Genomic DNA, 18,643 nt, shown 5'->3' with positions numbered 1-18,643 from the left:
GCAGTGCCGGGAACGCACGCTTCGGACCGGTCACTCAGCAGTTTATCCTCACTTGGCTTTGCAAACAGTTCCCCACCCAACCTTGTCCCCCAGTTCCCTCCCTCGGCCATTATCTTTCCACTAGACTGTGCTCAGTAAGGGACTCCAGCTAGCACGTCGAGGGTTTACGGTAGCCTGCCTACCAATAGGAGCCTACAATGAAGAGAAGTCAGGTTCAGCCTCCCAGCAGCCCCAGTGTCTTCTTCCCCTGGCTGTACACCTACTGTACCCGCGAGCGAGCCGGGCGCGGGAGGGGGCGCGCAGGGAGGGCGGACAGCAGCCGCGGCGTGCGCATGCGCACTGGGGTTGTTTTTCACAAAGCTGCTCTTAAAGTGAGCTGGCAGCTTCCAGCCGCCCGTCTTTGTAAGGAGACCACTGAGACTAGCAGGATCGCTGAGCAGCAGCCTCTGTGCTGCCCTGACTTTTTAAGAAATCTCAATGAACTATTTGTAAAGAATCACTGATCCTGCCTGCAAGCTCTTTGCACGGCAAAGACATCGATCAGTGTTAAGTGAAGATCACATTTTATATGTGATCTTGACTTTTTTGTCTTACATTATATTTTTTATAGATTTTGTTATAAACATGGTGCTGGGAAAGGTAAAGAGTTTGACAATAAGCTTTGACTGTCTTAATGACAGCAATGTCCCTGTGTATTCTAGTGGGGATACAGTCTCAGGAAGGGTGAATTTAGAAGTTACTGGGGAAATCAGAGTAAAATCTCTTAAAATTCATGCAAGAGGACATGCGAAAGTACGCTGGACCGAATCGAGAAACGCCGGCTCCAATACTGCCTATACACAGAATTACACTGAAGAAGTAGAATATTTCAACCATAAAGACATCTTAATTGGACACGAAAGAGGTAAGTTTTTTACATTATTCAGAAATTATTAGACCTGTTTTCTTTGGCAAAATACCTTTTCAATTTTTCTGAATTAATGTACTCCTACTCCTACCATAACGTATAGCTGTTTGATAAAGGTTGGAAAGGTGGAAGATTTGAATTCTCCTTGACATTCATCGTGTGTTAAGCCGTAATGCATGCAGGCATCTGCAAAGTGACTGCAAACTGCACTTATTCCACTACCTCTATACCCGGCTTGGTCTGTGCCATACACACTTGCAGTCCATTTCCACCTTACGTATAAATTCTGCTTATATCCGATTCAGTAATTTTACTAATATGTTTTCAAATGAATTGCTAAAAGCTGCAGTCCAATATTAGGTTTTTCTTTGTACTCTGCAACCTTAGATCTTAAAAACTAAGCTTCAGTGAAGAAATGGAGTAACATTTTTAAGTGGGTTAATAGGTGTGTTTCATTTTTAATATTGACACGCAAAAGACTTCAGAGAATTGATCGTTGTTCTTTGATAATGGGTTTCTGTGGTTTATTTTGACATATGGTATCAACACCCCACGTGTTTTTTCCCTATTCTTTCCAGTTCCTTTAGAAATTTACATCAAGCATTCTCTATTTTAAAGGACAGCACCTATCATTATGATATGTTTAATATCAGTTTTAGAAGCCATTTAGGGTCCGAAATTTTCTTTTCCAAGCATCATGCCTAACTTTGGAACGTGCATTCAATGAAACCCGTGCCAGTCAAATGGAATTGAAAAGTATTCGGCTCATTGGATTTGATTTTTGGTTAGAAACTGGAGATAAAGGGTTGTCCAAGGGAGAAGGGGTCCTGAGATTTCAAATCTATTGTTTAAATGGTTACATTGTGGAAATATAGCAGACTCTAAGCTTGTTTTTCTAAGTTTCCACCCTTTGTTAGAAGCGGTTCAATCCTGTTTCGGACCAGTTCTGGGGGGTGGTGAGGAGGGGCGCTTGTTCTGCTCTCAGCAGATTGGTTACACGCGTCAGGTGGTGGCGATGACTTAATTCCTAGCCCAAGAAGAATATAATGTTAAAACTGGTTATGTAATTTTGTCCTTCTCCTTTTTAATGCAGTATTTAACTCGAATGTTGATGATTTTTCAAAGAGTAGAGCACTTTTTACCTCCATTTTTAATTAAAAAATACACATCCACGAGGAAGTGCTAATTGAACTAAGGCAAGTGTAGAAACGTAGGGTGCTTTGAGTTACAGCATGAATGCATTATTTTTAAAATATTAAGATGAAATCAATCTTTAGTTGGATTTTCAGTTACACATAGGTAATTTGCATCCTGAAATAATTTTTAGTTAACCTCTCCAAGCAGTGACAGTGATAAGAAATGCAACTGCCTAATGACAGTCCTGGTATTTGTTGAACAGGACACACAAGAGTTTGTATTTCATCCTTCCTGGACTGGCAGCTTTTTATAAGATGAGTGAGAAGAAACAAAGGTTTTTAAGGAGTTGAGGTTTGCAGTGGGGTAAAAGTAGAATAACGACTTAGGGGGACAATTTCATTAATTGCGCCACGATTTCCTAGTAAAGAACACTATGTGCCCCGCACCCCCACGAGACACCCCTCAACCCCTGCAAGCTTGAACGAGCTTCGCTTGGAATAGTTTCAATGACTTAAAACTGGGACCTCTCAAACTAGCCTGGTAACTGAGACCCCGCCCCAGGCGGCCGGCGATAGGCGGAGCCGGGTTTGTTAGCCTGTTGCTAAGGCGATGCCAGGCTCTGATTGGATTGGGCGCGGGCGGGTGGGGAGAGTGGGCTCGCCGGCAGGGGCGAGGCTTGGAACCGGCGTGCGCCGGTAAAGGTCCCTCCTGAGCTGCGGCCCCCGCCCCTACTCGCATCCCTGCCGGGGCTTCTGGAAGCGCGCGGGGCTCATGTCACATACCGTTCTGTTGCCCCTCACCTGGGCCCGCTTGCAGCCCCGAAAGGAACGACTACAGGTTTCAACAGAGTGGAGAGGAGAAGCTTACGCCGGCCTTACAGGTGCCGGATGGCCCTGGGCGCAACTTTTTAGCTGACAATCCCATTCACGGGGAAATTGGGTGGGCAGGGTTAGCAGGACCCCATTTTCCACGTTTTCGGGTGGAAGCTGTCAGGCAGTTTCTGTGAACGCTTGTCTTCCTCTTAGTTGAAACAGCGTGTTTCCCGATCTATGCAGTCACCAGACTGGCTACCTTGATGTGACCCGAGGGGAGAGAGAGCGCCAAGACTGGCTGGGAAGGGAAAGTGACACTATCGTTGAAAGCGGGGTGAGGGCTTCGGCGACTATTCCTTGCCCCCTTGTCATTGTTTCTTTGGGGCTTTTGCATCCCGCGCCCCCCATCCCCGCCCCACCAGTTTCCCTCGCCGCAACTGTAAAGGTGTCAGGGTGGCCCGAGCCAGATCGAACCGGTCACCGGCCGGGGCGTGTAAAGCGGAAGCGCCGCAGTGTGCTCGCCCCGCCCCACGCCAGCAGGCTAGGCTGCGCGGCCGCGAGCGCGAGCGCCGTGCGACATATGCCGTACGTATAGCGGGGCGCGCGGGCGGCGGCGGCGCGCGGGCGGGCCGGCTGGGATCTGCTCGCGCCGGTTTAGGCCGGTCCTCTCCTGCTCCGGTCTAGTTCTTGATTGACAGCCCGGCACTTGTTTACCACGGCGCGGCCGCCGCCGCTCGCCTCGATGAGACTGCTGAGCTGGCACAAAAAAGGGAGCGAGACGGGAAGAAAGGGAGAGAGAGACAAACTTTGGGCGCCGTCGGGGGGAGCGATTTTAAATGGCCCCCAGCTCATCAGCGGGCTTTCGGTGCTGAAATCCCGTAGAGGGGATTTGCACGGGGGGAGAAGAAAATACTACTGAGATAGAAGCGAGTCTTGGTGATTTTTTTTGAATAAAAGTTTCCACATATAGGCGCTCTTTTCCTTTTCTCCTGTGATGGAAGGGAAGCATCACGGTTTTTGTGTGAATTCATTACTTTGGTGAGGGAAAGTTAAATATGATAATACCCGTTTCTCTTAGTCTATTGGTTAATAATGATAAAGGTTTCTACACCGAGAAAACTGCTCTAGTAGACGTTTATGTAATTAAGTTAACCGGTCAGAGCGCTTAAGAAAATCATTTTAAGAATCCAGAATACCCTCCCACGTTTCGTTATATTTGTTTTGGAGATAACCTATTTGAGCAAAAGAAATCGGTTGTAAAATAAAGTCATCCCGTTTTTTCTAGCAATGGGAAACAAACCTAGTCTTCATTTTTCAAGAATGTGTGACAGTTTCCCATTAAGCAGGCACCTTTTAAATCTAAGGTATATTTTATATATATGCGAATTTTTAGCTGTTGCTAGGATAGACTGAGGTCATAATTTTAGGTTCAATAAGAATTTTTATTTTTAGCTATGAAACTGACATTAAAATCACTGTTCCTTTTTTTTTTTTTAACTCCAACATCTATTTGACAAGAGTTTTCTAATGGTTTTAGGGCTTTAACATCCACATCTTCCGTATCAAAACTGACATATTTTAAAAGGCTTACATGAACAGTTTTCATTTTATATATAGTCTTAATAGGATAAATTTAAGTAAGTGGATGAAGAGAAAGGTAACATCTTAGTATGAGATTTGAAATCTGAATCTTTTGTTGAGCCTGTATTGTCACACATAGATGCTTTGCAGTTTAGGTTGTTTTCCATTGAAAAAACCAACTATGGGGTATAAGTATTAATTATCCCCATTCTACAGATGAAGCAACTGAAGACAGGACTTTTATTTTACCCAGAGGAAGTGATGAAGTTGGAATTAGAACTCAGATCTCTCACACTCTAAAGTTTGTGGCCTTAATTACTATGTGAGCATCTTTAAAGTTCTGCCACCAGGAAGAGAGTGTAAAGGTTTATTAACAAGTTTTTTGTTTTCTTTTTCTGTTTGTTTTAGATGATGATAATTCCGAAGAAGGCTTCAACACTATTCATTCAGGAAGGCATGAATATGCATTCAGCTTCGAGCTTCCACAGACGTAAGTATTTTGTAACACGCATTTTTCATAAACATCCATTCTTTTAAAATGAAATATTCTAAATTTAAATATTTTTAGTTTAAAAAAAAAACCCTTTTCATTACTGAAACTTGCTAGAGGAAAACATACTCAAAAAAGAAGCTATTTTTTTAATCTAGAGTGGCAATATTATAGAAAGCAAAGCTCAATTCTTAGTATTCTGTCTCAAGTTTTATATGGTTTTTAAAACTTGAATAGTATTTCATTTAAAGTGAGTGAATTGGAAGGTGCCAGTGAAATAGTAAGCACTTAATACTTAGTTTATCATCAGCATTAGCAGAAAAGGTAGAACATAACAAGTCTCTCATTTAGTAGTTTATAGAAATTCAGTGATCATTTTTTCTACTGATGCTGCCCAACAGCAGTAAGCTAAGAAAGTCAAGATAATTAAGAATATCCTAACTTCAGAAGTGATGTGTTTTTTCTGATATGAATTCATTAGCTTCTGTGCAAAGAGCTATTGAGAAGGTCACTTGAGATATTATGACCTGGACTTAAAAGGAAACATCCATCAGAGATACCTTAATCTAAGGCTTGGAATCTAGTATGAAAGGAAGAAGGAAAGTAGTATATTCTTAATGTAATAATAAATCATTGGAGGAAATTATACAAAGAGTAATTTTTGAAATAATGCCTTAACAGATATTAAAACATGCGAAGTGGCACTTGTACTGTTTTGTTCTGAAAGGTAAACTTGGCATTACATAAGAACTTCAAGTGCCAAAGGTACATAATTCTGTATTTTTTTAAATTATAGTACTTGTTATATATGGATAGAGTTCATAAAGGGTATTTTTCAGAGTATCCTGTGTATCATATTGCTTAAGAACATGATTTTTAATATAATGCCCTAATTACTTTCTGAGAGAAATATTTTAAGTCTGAATACAATAGGACTAATACATTTGGGCCTGAATGTTTTCAAAGGATGGAAGTAACTTAATATATTTTTAAAAAATTCTATCTATAAACCAAAGTCATTTAAAATAAACTCTAGAAGACTAGCATAGATCCTGCGTTTTATTTCTCTGCTATACAAGTTAATACAGAAGTCTAAAATACAAAACAAAAAGTAAAACACCACTACTCCTCATAAAAAGCTAGCACTCTACCTTGTAAATAAATGAACCTTGTGCATTTTTCTAATGAAATTATGAAATAGAGACTAAATTCACTAAAATAAAATCTTACACAAGTAATAAAATCTGGGAGAGTTGAAAAAGAATTCTGATTCTCTTGATACAGGTCAACAGAAAAGATTCTTTTCCTTTTTAAGTCTATAGTATAGTTAGAAAGCATGGCCAAAAAGAGTTAGAACATAAGTAAACTGGGAAATGTAAAAGTCTTTTTTTAGAGTTTCAGTGGATTTAATGAAATGTGAAAAACTTTTGAAACTATAACGACTATTCCAGGCCTTTTCTAAATCTTAATTAGTTACTATAATAAGAGATAATAATAATTCTTAGTTAATGAAAAATGGAGTGCCGTAGGGAGTCGTTTGGTCTGATTGTTTAACCAGTGTCCAGAATATCTCAATAGAAATAGTTAAACCATTCTTAACTTTATTTTTAAACTAAAGTCTTGACCTTTTCAAGAATTGTTCATTTCCAGACTTTCGTAATTTTGCCACCAGCATTAAAAGTAGCCTCTTCTTAGTTTAAAGAGATTGTATTCTTCTGGCTTTTTTAACCAAATTTCTGTAATATTTAACAACTATGTATTATTATTTGGAAACAGAAGGTTTTTTCCCCAATGACTTATCCCTTTGGAAATATAAATTATGCCTTTGATAACTCATTGATGTATAAACATACAATATATTAACACTTCTATGCTGAGCTACTGTATAATTATTAAAAAGAGGTGTAAGATTAATATATTGACCTTTATATTCTGCACAGACCACTTGCTACCTCATTCGAAGGCCGACATGGCAGTGTGCGCTATTGGGTGAAAGCCGAATTGCACAGGCCTTGGCTTCTACCAGTAAAATTAAAGAAGGAATTTACAGTCTTTGAGCATATAGATATCAACACTCCTTCATTACTGGTAAGAATTAACTGAATTCTTCATTTTTTGTTTTTGGCATATAAATACTAAAGAATAATCACCTAAACTACATACACATTCTTTATAATTTTTAAGTAGTAACTTCATTTTTGAATTACATAAATACCATTTTCAAAAAAAAATAGTTAAGAGCACACAAATTAATGCAGAATATGCTCACATTTTCTGATACTGTAATAACTTTAAGTAAATTTTTAAAGTAAGACCAGTATTTGGTATGAAATATCTTCCTCAGAAGGTAACAGCAATAACAAAAGAGTAGATCTGTTCCCTAAATAACTTTAGTGGAAAAGGAACAGTAGTATCAATTATTATTATAACAATATCACTTAACTTGAAAATATCATAATCTAAAATTTGTACTGCATTGCATTATTCCAATATAGGGATAGTTGTCTAATGAAGGGGAGATTATTATTTTCATGAAAAAACTTAAATTCTGTTTTAAAGGAAATCTTTTTTAATTGCATTTTTTCATAAGATTCAAATTTGACTTCAAAAACTTTACTTGGTTTAAACAAATAATAACATCTTTAAGCAAGTAAAATTAATCTTAAAAATGAGCAGTTTTCTTTTTTTACTTATTGAGTTTTACATTCTCAGAGAAAGATGTTATCATTTGGGATTATAACCAAGTTGCTTTCCAAACTGCCTTTATTTTTTTTAATTTTTTTTTTTTTAAGGCAGTTTAAATGGAATGTGGAAAGGGTTTTTTTTTTTTTCTGTTTGTTTTTTTGGTTGGTTTTTAATTACTGTGTATGTAAATAACCTGGGCTAAAACTATGTTTATGAAATGTGGTGCTAAACCCTGCACCCTTTTTTCTTTAATTGAATGGAAACTTGTATAAAGACAAAAATACTAATATAAATCAGAAGCCATTGGTTAGTGGAAAAGTATATTTGGATACTGAAAAAAAAAACCAACACTACTTTTAATGTTAAATTCTTCAAGAATTTAAGATTGTATTTTAAAGCATTCTATTACTGTCTCAATTCATACATTGATCTTTTTCTGTAAATTTATTTCTTACAGTCACCCCAAGCAGGCACAAAAGAAAAGACTCTCTGTTGCTGGTTCTGTACCTCAGGCCCAATATCCTTAAGTGCCAAAATTGAAAGGAAGGGCTATACGCCAGGTATGTATGAGGTGGATTCCCACAAAAAACGATCTTTCTTCACTTAGCTCTTGTGTATGAATTTACATTATTTCTACTAAATGCAAACATGATACAGTATTCTTTGGTAAAATATCATAAATTGTGCTTATCCAGTTTCCTTTTATAAATTGGAATGTAGTCTTCTTTTTTAAATTGCTACTGTAAATGTGTAGTTTATTTTTATAAGTTACTTGCCACTCTTAGGATAAGCTTTTTATCCATGTAGTTCACTGAACTTTCAGACTTTAGCCTGAGAGTCTACATTTGTTTTGGGCTTGGTTGGTTGGTTGGTTTTTAACAGTAGATAATATTTTTTTTTCCTGTAGGTGAATCAATTCAGATATTTGCTGAGATTGAGAACTGCTCCTCCCGAATGGTGGTGCCAAAGGCAGCCATTTACCAAACACAGGCCTTCTATGCCAAAGGGAAAATGAAGGAAGTCAAACAGCTCGTGGCTAACTTGCGTGGGGAATCCTTATCATCTGGAAAGACAGAGACGTGGAATGGCAAGTTGCTGAAAATTCCACCAGTTTCTCCCTCTATCCTCGACTGTAGTATAATCCGTGTGGAATATTCACTAATGGTATGTATAGATTTAAGGGTTTGGGGTGGGTTTTTTTTAGGTTTTAAAGTCGTAAGGGTATCATTTTGTCTTATCCAGGATTTGATTTTTTTTATTCCGTGTGTGATATATATAATTATATGTAATTCTTTATATGGTTTGGAATATAATTACTAATTTTACCTGAGGTAAATGTACACGATGGAGAAACTTTTCAAGTATATCGTAGGTATATAAGTTAAAAAATGAAGTAAATGAGAGCCTCAAATAACATTAGATTGGGTTATTCATTTTTTTAAAGGAAATAGTACTTGGCATTCTAAACCTAACATCTCCTTTCATTGTTTAGGTATATGTGGATATTCCTGGAGCTATGGATTTATTTCTTAATTTGCCACTTGTCATTGGTACCATTCCTCTACATCCGTTTGGTAGCAGAACCTCAAGCGTAAGCAGTCAGTGTAGCATGAATATGAACTGGCTTGGTTTATCCCTACCTGAAAGACCTGAAGGTAATAATTTGATAATGCATATCTAAGCTTAATCTATTATTTTCAAGAACATAATTTTGCTTCTGATATTTTATGATTAAAGTTTGTCTATACTTGAAGAGAGTAGATGTGCCCCTAATGTTAGGTTTAAAACGTATATCCCCCTAGTTTTGATCACAAGACAAATTATTATTATGTTACCTTGACATTCCTTTTTAATACCTTCTATTCTGTGTATTTTGACATGCATAAGAACGTGCTGTTCGAATTGCGTGTATCTTTTTCCTTCAGCACCACCCAGCTATGCAGAAGTGGTAACAGAGGAACAAAGGCGGAATAATCTTGCCCCAGTGAGTGCTTGTGATGACTTTGAGAGAGCGCTTCAGGGACCACTGTTTGCATATATTCAGGAGTTTCGTTTCTTGCCTCCACCTCTTTATTCAGAGGTAAGCATCAAACCCTCAAGTACAAAATGGCTGTGACTCTCTTAGTAAACAGTATTGCATACTTTTTAAAAACACAGTTAGGTTTTGATTATCATGATAAGAGAAAAACAAATAATTTTGAACAACAGATTAAAAGTTAGATCATAAGGTTGTCACTAAGTTTGACCCAGAGGTAGGACTGGTCTCTTATATTATTGGGGGAATAAAGATAATGATCTAACCTCATACTTCCAAAATGCCAGTTAAAGGAATAATTCATCTTTTAAAGCATCTATAGAGCTGGCATTTTACAGTCATTGATTAAATAGCTAGAATTTATCTTATTCATCATCCTTTTCCAATTTAATTTTCATATTTTAACATTCTCAGTCATAAGGGAAAATAACATTTGTAATAACATCTTAAACAGCATTCCTGTACTCTTAGATTATTTTTATTCATCTCAAGTAACTAAGCACTTACATGAATAAAATATGGCCCTTGGGAGAAGCGTACAGACTGGTGAGAAAAACAAACTTAGAAGCAAAATATTACATAACAATGTAATAGTAATGCACAGTTCATTTGAGGAGCAGCTTGCTGGGTCTTGAGAATCAGGAGGGGCTTCCCTAAGAAGGTGATTGTTAAACTAATTCTTGAAGAGTAAGTATTCTCAAAATGTAGAATGTTCCAGGCAGGAAGAAAAATAGGTGCAAAGGAAAGGAGGTAGGGAGCAATCCAGCAATGTCAGGATACTTCAGAATATATATATATACATAATAACACATTGTAGGAACCTTAGACTTGGCCTTGATACCAATTTAATACCAAATGATTTTGTAAATCACTAGCATCAGCTTTTTCTTTTTGGTTGCTGTAGTTGAGACAGCTATTTTACAGTGAAATATTACTCCCAAGAAAGACATAAAAGGATTGTTTCACTCTTCAACGAATTGCTTTTTTTTTTTTTTCCCCCCCCTTAATACCATGACTAGAAGAGTCAATTTTCCTTTGGATGTGATTAATATGAAATCCACTTTATTCATTGATTATAGGATGTTCAGAATCTGTTTTGTTCTCTGCAGATTCTTGATTGGACATAATTTTTCTATCCCACTATTTCAATTCATAAAATTATTAGATGCTAAAAATGTCCTCCCACTTTTTAGAAACATTGTCACTACATTTTTATTCTGACATATCTGTCTTGCTTATTAAGTCCCTCATTTGTGATTTGATCTGACAGGCATTTTAAAAGAATGGCAATCTAAGTATCCACTTTTAAGCAATTTGTCATAAAATCTACCTCCTCCTTTTAAAATGAACTAATAAAGATAATTAAGAGAATTCAAAACTTTTAAAACCCTAAATTGGTTCAGGGTGTGATTTAATTATTTAACATCTAGCCACATAGAGGGGGGAAAGTATTGTAAATGGGTCTTGTCCAAAAGATCTTTCAGTAAAAGAAATGCATTAAACCCAACAATTTGCCTTCCTGTGCCCATTCTCTTTGTACCTGAGAAGCAACTGAAATATGTTCACTTTTATTAAGTGTATGTGCATATGAAAGTCACTACAGAAAGAGGCAAGGTGGGAAGCCTCTAGAGCATTTTGGGTTCACCATTCCTATTTCTTGATACACACTGTATTCCTAGGCCCTCCCTAGGGCTTTACACCCATGAGTTATTACCTCACGTAAGCACCAAGAACTTTGTTTACACAACTACATTCTTCCTGCTCGGGAAAAGATGAGTTGACTTTTTTGTAACAGGATGAAATGGATACTTTACAGAAGAAAATCATTGCTATGAAAATGTTGGCCAATTGTGTATTTGAGTCTTAAGTGTGACTAAGTGCTGAGTAAAACTCCATTCTCTGATAGAACGTTACCTTTAGCTTTTATCAAATAAAACTATTCCGGCATACCTTTCTAAATTTAATTGTTAATCTAGTAATTGAATAGCAAGTACTTTATAGATGATACTAATACCCTTTCTTCCCCATACAAACTCTGTATGTTCTTTCCGATTACATTTCTCAACCAGTACTCAAAATACCCTATTTGCTGCATTCTTACTAAACCTTATCAATTAACTTTGGTTTTGGGGTTTTTTTCTCTTTTCTTTCTAGATTGATCCAAATCCTGATCAGTCAGCAGATGATAGACCATCCTGCCCGTCTCGTTGAAGGAATACTTGATTAAATCAAGTTGATGTGGGTTCCGAACTGTATCTCTTCCCTTCCCGGCTGAGGACAGAGAAGTATATAGGAGACACGTTTTCAGAGGAAGTGGAATTGCTTTTGCCCAGAAAAATGGCGAATACATGAAACAACCAGTGATCATGCTTTAGAAGCCTACAGCAACATTCTGGGACTGCTCCAACATGCTTGAAGATCTAAGCTTTTCTCCTTTAAAACTGGCACATACTAAGAGCAGTCTTCTTAGCCTATGGTCATACGTGTCAAGACACCACGTTGTAAAGAGGGATGATTTCCTTCTTTTGATTTGAAAATTTGCACATGCTCAATGCTTACATTGTGCGGTTCCATGTCACTACAGCTTTTTTTTTTCCATTTATGCCAGACTCTTGATACTCTTAAAACTTGTTTGCAGTGAGCACAACAAGGAACAAAAGAAAGCTTTGAAAAAAACTTTAACATGAAAAAAACGCACTGACATTTTTTTTTTTTTTAATTTAATATAGCCTGGACTTTACCTGCGTATGCACATGCTCAGAATTGTCCTACTAGGCTGACCATGTATCACCTCTTCAGCTTGGATCCTATTGTGGATTTATTTACAAACATCAAATGCCTTCAAGCCAATCCTTCTTGCTGTATGTTTTGCAGCCTACTGTAGTAGATACGCAACAGATATGTGGGAAAAGAGATAAGAGGAGGAAGCTAATAAGAGACTTTGTCAAGATTGTATACCTTCTTGGTTTCTTTTAAGAGTTTGTTGCCTTTCTACTATTACAGCAAAGCAGCATTTTGTTACTGACTGCCTAAAATCACTTAATCTCAGGTGAACGCATCACTTGCCAAACTGTTGGAATGCTATTTGTGTTTTGTTGCACTGTTGAGTTTTTTTGTTTGTTTGGTTGGCTTTTTGGAGAGGGAAATTTGGAAAAGGGACATACACAAAAGTGATAACCCACCCGCATTGCCTTTTTATCATTACATATGAGAAGAAACTAGCAGAGCTAAGAATGGAGTAAAGAGAGGCAGTATGGCAGGCACCAGCAAAGAGTTAAGGGCTGTTGCTCTTAAAAATTACTGTTATTTTTTATTATTATTTTAAAAGTATGGAAGTTTTCCAGTCACTGGAAAGGAGGAGAAAGTGCATTTATTTTTATACAGAGTTACTTAATTACCTCCAAAACACATATGTTGGAAATCGTTTTTGCTGGTGCAGAGTATTTTCATGAGCAGGAATATATATGTTCAGATTATGATCAGAGAGCTCAATTTATACATCTCCTATCCTGCTCAAGCTTGACAAGAGCTTGAAAACCCAAGTTTATTCTAAAAGTGTATAACTTCAAAATTACAAATACTAGAATATGTGCTGGAATAACAACTTTTATATTTTTGTGGTTCTTTTAATGAAAGTATTTTCTTCCATTACCTAAAGAAGATTTTGCTAAGCATGAGAAATCATTCACTTTGAGTATATATAGTTATGAAGAACGATCACATCAGTAAATTATAGCTTATATTAAAGATAATTTACAGTTGGCTCATAAATATACCAGCATTCATGAAGACACTTAAAACTGCATTTTCCAAGGTACCAAGTTGTACTGATTGTCTTATTTTAGAAGGAATTCAGCTCTGATGTATCTTAATGAAAATCAGCATCTCTGGTGTTGCAACATATGCATGAAATGGGTCTTACATCTATCCTGCCATTTAATCCCACAGTTAATAAAGTGGCTGAAAATGATAGTAACTCTGGCTTGGTGCTTGACCTGGTTAAATACTGTCTTAAAGCTTCATACAAAACAAATAGGCTTTTCCATAAGTGGCCTTTAAGAAAACATGGAAGACAATTCATGTTTGAAAAATGCTGACAGGGTGAAGAAAGCCCATGTAAAAATGAATCGCGTTTTAAGTGATTCGGTTAAAGGGTTTGGGCTCCCGTAGCAAACTAATACTAGATAATAAGGAAATGGGGGTGAAATATTTTTTTATTGTTGTTAAATCATTTTGTGAATGTCCCCCTCAAAAGAAGCTAATGGAATATTTGGCATAAAGGGCATTTGGTGGTTTTATTTTTGTTGGGGCGGGGGGCGGGGGGATTGTCAGAAAATCCCTTTTCTTTTCTCTTCTTATGTCTAACTGACTAGGGAACAATTATTGATACGCATAGCATTGGAATACTTATCACCATATACTCTTATAAATAACACATGAGGAAAGAATGACCAATATTCTGATAATTGGCACTGGGTCACAAAATGTGATAAAATTTTAAATATATAAAACTTTATCAAATAAAGTTTTATTTTCCCCATTAAAGTATTCCTTTACTTTCTTACTTAGAGGCATTACTCCTTTCTAAATATTGGTCAATTCTTGATACAAGATGTGAGGTTCACAGGTGTATTCCAGTATTCAAGATAGATTCCTGATTTTTCAATTAGGAAAAGTAAAATCCAAAATGTTAGCAAAACGAAGTGCAATATTAAATGTTTGCTTTATAGATTATATTCTGTGGCTGTTTGTAATTTCTCTCTTTTTTTTCTTTTTTATTTGGTGCTGAATATGTCCTTGTAGGCTGTTTTAAGAAAACAATATGTGGGAAATGACTTAATTTTTCCTATTGCTCTTCCTTGTGGAAAATAAAAGTGTTTTCGGTTTTTTTCCTTTTTGTAAACTTGTTTGGAGATTTATTTGAATCTTGATCATATCAGTAACTCATCATACATGCAGACACAATTAAGACTGCAATTAGGGAGTTCCCTGGTAGTCTAGTGGTTAGGATTCAGTGCTTTCACTGCCATGGCCTGGGTTCAGTTCCTGGTCAGGGAACTGAGATCCCGCAAGCCACACAGCATTACCAAAAATTTTTTTAAAATAAGATGAAGACTACAATTAAACTCTTATTTTAAGCCATTCTGGGTAAGAATTGTTTCTAGCTCTCTGCTAAAGAAAATTACTGAAGGCTTAAAGGAATTTTTAGTACAAATTATCATCGTTTTACTTAATGATTCATTAAGCTATGGATTTTTTTAATAAAATTTAAAAGTTAGAAAAAAATAAAGATATATGAATTTCCACCTTATATATGAACCAAACTTAACCAGGTATAGTTTCAGGTACTAATTTCCTTCTCTCTGTGATGTGTCCAAGTTTCTAGTATTTTAAGAGCACATAAATTAAAAAATTGTATTAATCTAATCTTAAAACAATTTTTCTAAATTTTAAAACGTCCTTTTTCTCAAAGAATGTCTGAATTTTATAGTGATTTGTAACATTAAGAAGTACATTTGGGGCTTCCCTGGTGGCGCAGTGGTTGAGAATCTGCCTGCCAATGCAGGGGACACGGGTTCGAGCCCTGGTCTGGGAAGATCCCACATGCCGCGGAGCAACTAAGCCCGTGCGCCACAACTACTGAGCCTGCGCGTCTGGAGCCTGTGCTCCGCAACAAGAGAGGCCGCCATAGTGAGAGGCCCGCGCACCGCGATGAAGAGTGGCACCCGCTTGCCACAACTAGAGAAAGCCCTCACACAGAAACCAAGACCCAACACAGCCAAAAAAAATAAATTTAAAAAAAAAAAAAAACCAAAACAGATGCTCCATCTCTAAAAAAAAAAAAAAAAAAAGTACATTTGGAATCACATTTAGAAGTTCTCTTCTTTCAGTGTTTATACATTCACGGATGAGCTATCAAGTTGTATATGTGCCTTAGTATATGATTCTCCAGTCTTAAATGTATACACACGTGGAAAAAAGTGTGTTACAAAGACATTTAGAGACAGACATTTATATTGTATTTTATAGAAATACTATACTATCAACCTTGTTAACAGCAATCTACATAATAATACGATAAGAAAAGAAAAATGACTAGAAGAAGAGGAATCAGCATGAGAAGGGGAGACCTAGGTTCTGGGTTCTATGGCTTTAGATGTAGCCTTGAACAAGACGTGTGAATTTTGATTTCTTCATCTGCAAAGTGGAAAAGTAGCTATCCAAAGTCCTTTTTGTGACTGCAGATATGAGGTTATAATACATATTTAGGTAAAGAAAGAATGCTCTATGTCAATTATTAAAACGTTGGAAATTAACCATGCTGCTTCTAAATTTGCATTTGAATACTTTTAGACAGTTAAGTACATGTCTCAAATTATATAAAAGACAGTTATCTGGGTCTAATTTTTGCCTTACATCACCTATACTCATCAAACTCCCTTTGTCATTAATTATAATTTATTGGATGGCCAACATTGGTATATTTATCAGGACTTTTGATTGTAACAGAGGGAGAAACTCAGGCTAGCTTAAGTAAAATGTATTAAATAGCAATTCCAGGGATGAACTATATTAAGCACATTTGGATCCAGAAATCCAAATAATCCTCTGGGGACATACTCATCTCTCATCTCCATTCACTTACCCTTTTTCATATTAGCATTATTTTTTCCTATCAGCCTATTCTTTCATGTTAGATGGGTCAGGAAAGATGACCTCAGCTTTTATAGCTCACAGAAGAAATACTATCTCAAGCAAGCCCCCAAATCACTTGTTAGGGAAAATCCTGGTTGGCCAATACCTGGGTCATGTTTCGTGCTACCTAGAATGGATTTCCCAATACAAAGAGTTCTCTTTCCAGAAGAAGGGAGAAAAGAGATCACTATATTCTTACTATTCAAGTGTTGTCCAAACCAGCAACAATGGCATCACCTGAGAGCTCATTAGAAGAGGAAAATATCAAGATCTATCACAGAATATTGACCCAAAACACCTGTTTACATGATTCCCAGGTGATTTGTACAATAAGTACAGCAAAGTTTGAGAAACTGCAGCACACCAAACAAACGTATGAGATGAAAACAATAGGCAGCTTTGTTTTCATGAATCCCAAGGTGTAACAGAGCTGAGGATTTGGGCCACTTAATACGTGAAAAATAACCATGCCATTTAAAATCCCAAGGCATATTTACAGCTTGATATTTTTGAGATAGAACTTTGTAACTACTGAGATGGTGGCAATTTTTTTTTCTTTATTTTTTTAAATTTATTTATTTTTGGCTGCATTGGGTCTTCGTTGCTGTGTGCGGGCTTTCTCTAGTTGCAGCGAGCTGGGGCTACTCTTCGTTGTGGTGTGCGGGCTTCTCATCGCGGGGGATTCTCTTTGTTGTGGAGCACGGGCTCTGGGCACACAGGCTTCAATAGTTGTGGCATGCGGGCTTCAGTAGTTGTGGCACACGGGCTCAGTAGTTGTGGCTCGTGAGCTCTAGAGTCCAGGCTCAGTAGTTGTGGCTCATGGGCTTAGTTGCTCCGCGGCATGTGGGATCTTCCTGGACCAGGGAGATCAAATCCATGTCCCCTGCATTGGCAGGTGGATTCTTAACCACTGCACCACTAGGGAAGTCCCTGGTCGCAATTATTATACCTTTGGAACTCCCATGTCAACAATTGGCATTTCTCAAAACTTGCATGACCGAATAACGAAATTTGCCTTTTCATTTCTTGATATCAAATCAAGACAGAGGGGAAATACATTTTTCAATTCATGAGAAAAGAATTACTGATATAAGAAAACTTATTTTGACTTTTTTTTTTTTTGACTTTTGAGGAATGTAAGTCTGCAATCTTCTGAAGAAAAAAAATTTTAGGGAAATAACCCAGAGATGTGGTAAACACATGAATATGGAAAGGTCACCTCAAATCCAAGACAACTAGTAGTTTAAAAATCCAAAAGCACATGCCCAACCGGAAATGGAACCAGTATCGCTGTCTTCGACTGTTGAACAGCACAAAGGTAAACATAAAAGGAGAAGAATTTTTTTTTCAAACTAGCTTCACAAATATCAACTTAGACAAATAATGTCAAGGTAATATATAGAGCCAAAAAGCAATAAAGATGCTTTAGAATAGTTTATAGCATTTATATGTTAAAAGTGTATAGTCTAGGGACTTCCCTGGTGGTCCAGTGGGTAAGACTCTGCGCTCCCAATGCAGGGGGCTGGTGTTCAATCCCTGGTCGAGGAACTAGATCCCACATGCATGCCACAAATAAGAGTCCACATGTGGCAACTAAGAGTCCACATGCCACAACTAAGAAATCCGCATGCCGCAACTAAGAAGTCCACATACCACAATGAAAATACTGTGTGCCACAACTAACACCTGACACAGCCTAAATAAACATTAATAAATATTTATTAATAAATATTTATTAATAAATATTTATTAATATTTATTAATAAATAAATAAATATAATTTTTAAAAATTAGTTCTAAAAAATCATCCCTTTTAAAAAAAGTGTATAGTCTAATGTGATTCAAGAAAACAAATATGTTTATGTTTGACACCTATATTAAAAACTTCTGATACATCATAACTAATTCTAACCGGAAATGGGTTTTTGCTAGTTCTAAATTCAAGACTTACATACGCTCTCAACATTAATTTCCAATCTAAACAAAATAATTATTACCTCTGGCACTGGTAAGTCTCTGGGAACATTAATAAAGTTAAAACAATGAGTTAGAACATCACTTTGTATAATTTAGAGGTCTGTTTACCAGTTACACAGAACAGTCTTAACAGTGAACAGAAGGTTGTGAAAAATTAAAATATACTGCCCTAATTTTTAACCTTGTAAGATGATGTTACGTTTGCCAACTTGTATGTCTAACAGTGATGATACAACTAGTGAAAGTCAAAGTATTACAATGTTATTACTTTAGATGCTTTTTGTCAAAAGCAAAAGCTATCTGATTCTTAATGAGTATAGGAA

At 36.7% G+C, this 18,643-nt stretch overlaps 1 protein-coding gene across 5 annotated transcripts; it reads left to right on the top strand.

Moving 5' to 3' along the window:
- Positions 1-407: 407 nt before the first annotated feature.
- ARRDC3 (arrestin domain containing 3) lies at positions 408-14,550 on the top strand. Of its 5 annotated transcripts, none has more exons than XR_011073095.1 (8): positions 408-904; positions 4,846-4,927; positions 6,868-7,015; positions 8,070-8,172; positions 8,520-8,776; positions 9,105-9,267; positions 9,500-9,692; positions 11,802-14,550. XR_011073095.1 is itself a non-coding variant. In XM_068535631.1 (8 exons), the coding sequence occupies exons 1-8, from the start codon at positions 625-627 to the stop codon at positions 11,856-11,858; spliced, it is 1,245 nt and encodes a 414-aa protein (XP_068391732.1). In that variant the 5' UTR covers positions 408-624; the 3' UTR covers positions 11,859-14,550. The 5 variants fall into 5 exon arrangements, 4 of the variants coding, with proteins under 4 accessions (XP_068391732.1, XP_068391736.1, XP_068391733.1 ...); XM_068535631.1 differs by having other exon boundaries at positions 9,538-9,692; XM_068535632.1 differs by lacking the exon at positions 6,868-7,015 and adding an exon at positions 4,654-4,738 and having other exon boundaries at positions 822-904; positions 9,538-9,692.
- The last annotated feature ends 4,093 nt before the right edge of the window (positions 14,551-18,643 follow it).

This window comes from Eschrichtius robustus, chromosome 2, assembly GCF_028021215.1.
Source record: "Eschrichtius robustus isolate mEscRob2 chromosome 2, mEscRob2.pri, whole genome shotgun sequence".
Lineage (NCBI taxonomy): Eukaryota > Metazoa > Chordata > Mammalia > Artiodactyla > Eschrichtiidae > Eschrichtius > Eschrichtius robustus.
Note: the sequence above shows the minus strand (reverse complement) of the source record. Positions and strands in the feature narration are given on the sequence as shown.